This window comes from Erythranthe guttata, chromosome 8 (genome assembly GCF_056151865.1).
Source record: "Erythranthe guttata isolate IM_541 chromosome 8, IM_541, whole genome shotgun sequence".
In the NCBI taxonomy this organism is placed as follows: Eukaryota; Viridiplantae; Streptophyta; class Magnoliopsida; order Lamiales; family Phrymaceae; genus Erythranthe; species Erythranthe guttata.
In genome coordinates this window covers 8446875-8455287 of record NC_142540.1, presented here as the reverse complement: position 1 = coordinate 8455287, position 8413 = coordinate 8446875, and the positions used below count along the sequence as shown (strand labels likewise).

The window sequence follows — 8413 nt, the reverse complement described above, 5'->3', positions numbered from 1 at the left end:
GAAAGAAGTCCGTTAATTATATTTGCAATTAATCGTATTTATTAATTAATTCATGAGATGAATAATTGTGATTAAGTACGATGATCGTATGTCTCTCTTAGGATCAATATGCGTTTCCACATACCTAGAGAACATAGTTGTAGGAATCACAAACGATCATAACCTAAAACTTCCGATGAGCTAATAAGATTTAAAAATAAAATCCCTCATTCTTAATCAAGAATAATTATCAAGCTATAAAGAAGAACCAAATTGTTGAATTTTTCTTTCCTTCTACCAACAATTAAGTTATGTGTAGCCTCTCATGATAGTGCAGTAAGCCGTGTTAGCGGGGAGTGCTATTGTGGGATAAGCTGTAATTTAATTGACATTAGATGGAGATACGGTCATAGATAAAATTATGTTGGATTAATGTGGTCGGCTAGATTAACTAGGGATTGCATTAGTTTGATATAGTTGGATCTATGACATCTCATATTGGTAGGCTAGACTTGACACACGAAGATTTTGATATTCGCTAGATTAACTTAGATCATTATCAAGTGTGAGGTAAATCGATCTTTAGGGTCACATAGTGATGTGATTGATAGTACTCTACCTTTAGGCTTATGTAATCGGGATAGATTAACTACGGGTTACATTTGCGCTATTGGACCTAAAGCCCATTAAAGAAAAACAAGTTTTCTCGATTGTCTGCTAGAGGGTGGTGGAATTCGATAAAATTAGTGGGAGAACAATTAAAACATACAAGTCCAAAATTTTAATTGTAACGATTATTACGAACTAAACTCTAATTATTGTCTTCTTAAAATTTTCTCAGCAACAATGTCCAAACATCCCCTTTCCTCAATCCTCGACCAAAACAAACTCACCGGTCCAAACTATTTGGATTGGCTTCGCAATCTGAAACTTGTGCTCCAAGTCGAGGAGCGTCTCTATGTGCTCAATGAACGTCCCCCCGCTGCTCTTCCTGCGACTGCTACTGCTGACGAGACTGCCACTTTCGAGGCATGGAAGAAGGACGACCTCCATGCGAGGTGCTACATGCTAGCATCCATGGTGCCAGAGCTCGCGAGGAAGTATGAGTCTCACGTGCATGCTTATGATATCAAGCACCATCTTGAAAGCATGTACAGTGAGAATACTAGGGCATCGAGGTACTCAGCTACCAAGGAGTTGATCACCATGAGGCTGCGTGAAGGGGCTTCGGTCCACGAGCACGGTCTCAAGATGATCACTCTCCTTGAGAAGCTGGTGAGCCTTGATGTCACCCTCCCGGCCGAGCTCTCGGTGGATTTGATCCTACTGTCCCTTCCTAGTTCTTATGAATCGTTCATAGTGAACTTCAACATGAACAAGCTCGATCCACCATTGGATGAGTTGTTGAACATGTTGGTCAGCTATGAGTCCACAATCAAGAAGGAGAAATCTGTTCTCCTAGTTGCTCCTTCTGTGAAGAAAGGTTCTTTGCAGAAGAAAAGGAAAGAAAGAAGTTTCGGCCCGAGCAAGAAATTTGAGAAGGGCGAGTCGAGCGGAGTGAAGAATGACAAGGTCACCAAGCAAGTTGATGACGCTTGCCATCATTGTGGAAAGAAGGGCCATTGGCGACGCAACTGCAAGGCTTACCTCGATCAGAAACGTTCTGAAAAGGGTACGTATTTAGTTGAAGTTAACTTGTCCGTTAAATCTTCTGCTTGGGTATTGGATACTGGTTGTGGCTCACATCTTTGTAATGATTTGCAGCTCATGACAAGAAGTAGGAAGCTTAATGTGGGTGAGACCTACCTAAGAATGGGCAACGGAGCAAGGGTTGCTGCTGAAGCCATTGGGACAATTTATCTTTCTGTTTTGGATTCTAGTTTTTCCATTGTTTTGAACAATTGTTTATTTGTTCCGTCACTTATTCGAAACCTTATTTCAATTCCTGTTTTGGATAATGAAGGTTTTACTTTTGTTTTTGGAAATTCGATTTGCATTATACAAAAGGAACAAAATATGATTTGTAAGGGACAACTTATAAACAACTTATATGAACTGAATCCAAGTGAAATACCTATTAACATTATATCAGCAAAACGAAAAGATATAAGTCTTAACCCCGCACAACTTTGGCACGCTCGACTTGGTCACATTTCCTTGAGAAGGATGAACAAGTTTGTTAGTGAAGGAATGTTCTCCTTGGAGGACGTTAAATCACTTCAAACTTGTGAATCCTGCCTTAAAGGAAAGATGACCAAGACTCCCTTCAAAGGGAAGATGGAACGGGCCGAGGGTCTTTTGGATTTGATCCATTCAGACGTGTGTGGTCCACTAAGCGTTAGTGCTAGGGGTGGTTTTAACTACTTCGTTACCTTTACCGATGATTATTCTAGGTATGGTTTCGTGTACTTAATGAAGTATAAGTCTGAAACTTTTGAAAAGTTCAAAGATTTTAGACACCAAGTAGAAAACCAACTCGGTAGACGTATTAAGAAACTGCGATCCGATCGTGGTGGCGAATACTTAAGTACTGAGTTTATAGACTATCTTAAAGAGAATGGGATTCTGTCTCAATGGACTCCTCTTGGAACTCCTCAACTTAATGGAGTTTCCGAACGTCGGAATCGAACACTGTTAGACATGGTTCGATCTATGATGGGGTTCACCGAGCTACCGGCATACCTGTGGGGTCATGCACTCCTAACTGCCGTGTATTTGCTGAATAGGGTTAATACCAAAGCAGTTAACTCCACACCTTATGAACTTTGGCACTCCAAGAAACCCACGTTTAAACATATTAGGATATGGGGTTGTCCCGCTTACGTGAAGCGGCTAGTGGGAGATAAGTTGGATGGAAAATCCGACCTATGCTATTTTGTGGGGTATCCCGAGGATTCCATGGGGTACGAATTCTACTATGTTTCCGAGGCAAAGGTGTTCGTCTCGAGAAATGCCGTGTTCCTTGAGAAGGAATTTCTATCGGATAGAAAGGGCAGTGTAGTTGATCTCGAAGAAGTTCGAGAACCACAATCTGAAGTTCAAGCACAACAATCAGATAATGAACCAATTCAACAAACCACTAACATACCTCCTGAACCGTCGCTGCGTAGATCCGAAAGAGTTCGGAGAGCGCCCGATAGGTTATTCCTCGTTGATGAAGTTGACCAAGGATGTGATCCTAGAACTTTCAACGAAGCTGTATCGGATACAGACAAGGGACATTGGCTTAATGCCATGAAATCCGAAATGGACTCTATGTACTCCAACAAGGTATGGACCTTGGTAGATCCACCCGAGGGAATTGTTCCCATAGGCTGCAAGTGGATCTATAAGAAGAAAATTGGAGTAGATGGAAAGGTATCGACCTACAAGGCTAGATTGGTAGCGAAGGGTTATACTCAAAAGCAAGGAGTTGACTATGAGGAAACCTTCTCTCCAGTTGCTATGCTTAAGTCCATTAGGATTTTGCTGGCCATCTCTGCGTGGTATGACTACGAGATATGGCAAATGGATGTGAAGACCGCTTTCCTTAATGGGGACATTGAGGAAGAAATTTACATGGCGCAGCCGGAAGGCTTCATATCTTCTGGAGATGAGCAAAAGGTTTGCAAACTCCAGCGATCCATTTATGGATTGAAACAAGCATCCCGTAGTTGGAACAAAAGGTTCGACACAACTATCAAAGAGTTTGAATTTGTGAAAAACCCGGAGGAACCTTGTGTCTACAAGAAGGTTAGTGGGAGTGCAGTGACTTTTCTTGTACTTTATGTTGATGACATACTACTCATTGGGAATGATGTAGGGATGTTGCAGTCGACTAAAGTATGGTTATCCACACGTTTCTCGATGAAGGATTTGGGAGAAGCATCCTACGTATTGGGAATACGGATCTATAGAGATAGATCGAGGAGATTGCTTGGCTTGTCCCAATCCATGTACATAGACACCGTTCTCAAACGGTTTAGCATGGAAGAATCCAAGAAGGGATTCTTGCCAATGTCCCATGGGGTTCGTCTCTCGAAATCCATGCGTCCTCAAACGCAAATGGAAATCGAGGAGATGAAAAGGACACCTTATGCATCCGCTATAGGAAGCATAATGTATGGCATGCTATGTACACGACCTGATATTGCGTATGCTGTGAGCGTCACAAGCAGATATCAGTCCGACCCCGGCCCAGCCCATTGGAAGGCTGTGAAGGACATTCTCAAGTACTTGCGAAGAACTCGAGATTTGTTTTTGGTCTATGGGGATACCGAGTTGAAATTAGAAGGCTTCACGGATTCTAGTTTTCAATCGGACGTGGATGACTCAAAGTCAAACTCGGGGTATATATTCAAAGTCAACGGAGGTGCCGTGTGTTGGAAGAGTTCCAAACAAGGCACGACGGCTGATTCCACCACCGAGGCTGAATATATTGCAGCATCAGATGCTTCAAAGGAAGGGTCATGGATTAGGAAATTCATCCAAGAGTTGGGTGTATTTCCGAACGCTAGCGATCCAGTACGGCTGTACTGCGATAACAACGGAGCCGTAGCGCAAGCTAAGGAACCAAGAGCTCATCAGAAGTCGAAGCACGTGTTGAGAAAATACCATGTGATCCGAGAGATCATAGAGAGAGGTGAAGTCAAGCTAGACAGAGTCACCTCGGAGGACAATATTGCAGATCCCTTCACCAAGCCATTGTCAGGATCAGTCCACGAGAAACATCGAGAGTCGATGGGACTTAGATTTATGAGTAGTTGGCTTTAGGTCAAGTGGGAGATTGTTAGAGTAGGTGACCGGCAAGCCAACTTGTGGTTGTGGTCTTTCTCTTTTCTTTGTAATAAAACAATCGTTTTTCGTTCGTAATAATAAAATATCTTATTTGGCATTCTATATCTGTTATCCCATGCAAGCAGCATAGATATAGTCCTAACGAGTTACTCTATTACTGTGAGTTGATCTAGTAGAATCGTGAGATAACTCAGCAATGTAATGTAACTGTTAAACCTTGTTCCTAGTCGATGGGTTACGCCAATAATGAGGATACCGGCCTTTCCCTTTTGAGACTAGCACTTAGTGTATGTGTACTGCGTCTCATCAGTCATCGGTGTTGTGACATCGGCATACTTGAGTGGGTGCTCATATTAGATGAGTTCACTGAACTCCCTCGCCCTAGAAATCTATAAGTGGTTCTCATTCATCGAGTAATAGGTTTCTAAGATATAGTTGTACACCATTAGTCCTTAAGACCCAGACATCACCGTGACTTCACTAGAGGACCGATTGTATCGTGACCTGTCCCTGAGTCCCACCGCGGACCGCTCCAAGGGCCAACGTTCGTGCAATCCGAAATCTAGTGTGAAGTCTGTGCATTGTAGTAGGGGATTCGAGCGCTTGAGTAGTCATGGATGTCCTGTGTGTTCTGACGGTTTATAATCCATGGAATCTCTGGCCAGAGTTGATAGTGGGGTGATTAGGGAAATGTGTTTCCCTAAGTCGCACACGAACGGATTTATAATACCTAGAACGTGCGCACGGTTATTGAACTTTATAAGAGGTCTCGGTGAACCAATGCCTCTAGTTCAATCGGGACATGTGCTACGAAGGGATCGTACTGTACGCTAACTATATCATAAGGTTCTTGCAGGCACTTCATTTGTATCTAGGGAATCATGATGCGTAGTTGCTAGACGCCAATCTTGATTCGTTGGGCACCGATTTGATCGGGATTAGGTAAAATGAGTTTTACTCTAATCGGGACTCTTGGGAGGAGTTCGTATAAGAACAATGTGTTGTTCGAATCACAAAGAGTTGTGAGCCCACGGCTAGCATACACCTGAACCATTGAGGGTCACACTTCTCGTGTAATATAGATCCTTGATAACAACAAGCATAGATTAATGTGTTAATCTTTGAACGATTGGATGTCGATATGATTGAATCCAAGATTCGTAATTGTGAATTGCGAATCGGAATAAACGTAGAGAAAGAGAGACATGCGGAATTTAGTGAACTTTCTAAATTGGGAAGTTTCCCGATTTAGCAAGTCCACTGAAGTGGAAGTTTCCAATTTTGGAAATTGGAAATTTCGAAGAGGCACTCGTATCGACGAGGACTTTGAGCTCGTCACAAATATAATTTTGTTATAATTTTGTGGACGATCGTTTATTAGAAACGAGGCCGACGAGGGAATGGGCTTAATGCATCAGTGGTCAAGCCCAATGACTTAAGCCCACTAGGGTTGAAAACCCTAGGTATAAATAGACCTCAAAAGGAGTTTTGAGATCAGATTTTTCAGCACAAAAACCCTAGCCGCTCAACACCTCTCGGCCGTTGCATCTCCGCCGCGCCACCGCCGACCACCGCCGGAAACACCGCCGGTTTTCTCCTCTTTCTCCTTCGTTTTATTCGTGTTGTTATCTAACTCGTTTATATCTAGTGCTATAGTTCGAGTGGGTCGAAAATACGAGGTGAAACCTAATTGGAGAGGAGCTGCTGCCCCGACAAATCCGTGCACCACCGCACGCGCCGCACCGCCGCTCACGCGCCGCCGCTGCTGCTGCCACGCGCCGCCGCTGCTGCTGCCGTTCGTCGCCGTTCGTTGCCTGCTGGATCAGTTCGGTCCAGCCGTGAGGTGCAGCCCAGTGGATTGGTAATTAGCAGCTTGTACGTGACTCGTTCTAGGATTTCGATTCGTCGAAATCGCACGCTACAAGAGGTAATTCAATCGGAACTTTCGTAATTCGATTCGAACATGTTTGTATGATTATTAATTTGCAAGCATGAGTAATACGTGATTACATGTTTCGATTTTATTAAATGATGAATAAGCATGTTTCGTGATTTTTCGGTTTTATGTACTTTTCAATTAAATCGAAAATTACCATATGTATGGCGGAAGCGTTAAGGTACGTTGACTATGTGATTAGTATTGCATGTAATCGAAACTAGTTCGATATAAAATTTTTAAATTCCGCTGCGTATACATGCACGATCCCCAACAACAACCCCCTCCCTCACTCTCTGCCAATTTTACCTACACCCCATCACCCTCGTATAACTCCCAACCTATTTTTGATCTTAATTGGTACCCTGACTCAGCTGCCACTCACCATTTCACCAATGATTTTTCCAACATTTCCATAAATCCATATGATTACCATGGTCCGGATCAAGTTCGAGTAGGTAATGGTAACTTTTTGCCTATTCTTCATATTGGTGGAAAATCATTTGATTTCCCTAACAATGCTTTCCTTTTATCTAAATTATATCATGTTCCTTCTATTGCAAAAAATCTTGTTTATGTCCTTCAATTTTGTCAAGATAACAACGTCTTTTTTTGAATTTCACTCTTCTTTTTTCTGCGTGAAGGACACCAAAACCCGTCAGATCCTTCTCCAAGGTCTCACTAAAGATGGTTTGTATGTCTTTCCACCTCTCCCCTCCACCCCTCAAGTCCACCTCAGTGAGCGTGTCTCTTTTTCTGAATGGCACAATCGTCTTGGTCATCCGTCAATGCAACTTTTTCAACGTATCATAACTCGGGAGTCTCTCCCAATCACTACTACATCCCCTAAACAACATTTGTGTCCTGCTTGTTGCCGTGCTAAACTCCATCAACTTCCGTATCATTCTCGGTCTCACGTTTCCACTACCCCACTACAACTCGTTTACACAGATGTTTGGGGACCCTCTCCTCTTCTCTCTCGGGGTGGTTATCGATACTATATTTCTTTTGTCGATGATTTTAGTCGTTTTACTTGGTTATTTCCTCTTAAATGCAAAGCCGATGTGGCTAATGTATTTCTCTCTTTCAAACTAAATGTTGAGAATATTTTTCAGCATAAAATTATTGCTTTATAATCTGATTTTGGTGGTGAATTTCGTCCTTTTACACGTATTTTGCAAAATTTTGGTATCACACACCGTTTGTCTTGCCCATATGCTCACTCTCAAAATGGAACCGTTGAGCGTAAACACCGTCATATTGTCGAAACGGGGTTAGCTCTTTTAGCTCACTCTTCGGTTCCTCAATCTTTTTGGTCTGATGCTTTCTCCACAGCGGTTTACCTCATCAACCGTTTGCCTTCCCCAACACTTGTTGATCGCTCTCCTTTTGAGGTTTTGTTTCGGCGAAAGCCTGATTATCTTTTCCTCAAAACCTTTGGGTGTCTTTGTTGGCCAAACCTTAGGCCGTATAACAGACACAAGATGGATTATCGGTCGTTGTCGTGTCTCTTTCTTGGTTATAGCTCGAATCATCATGGTTATATTTGCTTTCACAAACCCACATCCCGAGTTTATATCTCTCGAGATGTTGTTCTTGACGAACAAAATTTTCCCTTCTCTGCCAAAAATAATTCCGATTCATTATCTCCACTAGCTCAGTCCAACACCATACTTCTTTTTTCCCTACCCATCTGACCAGCAAATAATGTTCAAACTTCCT

At 42.6% G+C, this 8413-nt stretch overlaps 1 protein-coding gene across 1 annotated transcript; it reads left to right on the top strand.

The window, feature by feature from the left end:
• The first annotated feature begins 262 nt into the window (after positions 1–262).
• LOC148768453 (uncharacterized) lies at positions 263–2501 on the top strand. Its single transcript, XM_088821884.1, has 2 exons — positions 263–1651; positions 1744–2501. Exons 1-2 carry the CDS (start codon positions 826–828, stop codon positions 1758–1760), a joined length of 843 nt encoding a protein of 280 aa, XP_088678010.1. The 5' UTR covers positions 263–825; the 3' UTR covers positions 1761–2501.
• Positions 2502–8413: the final 5912 nt, after the last annotated feature.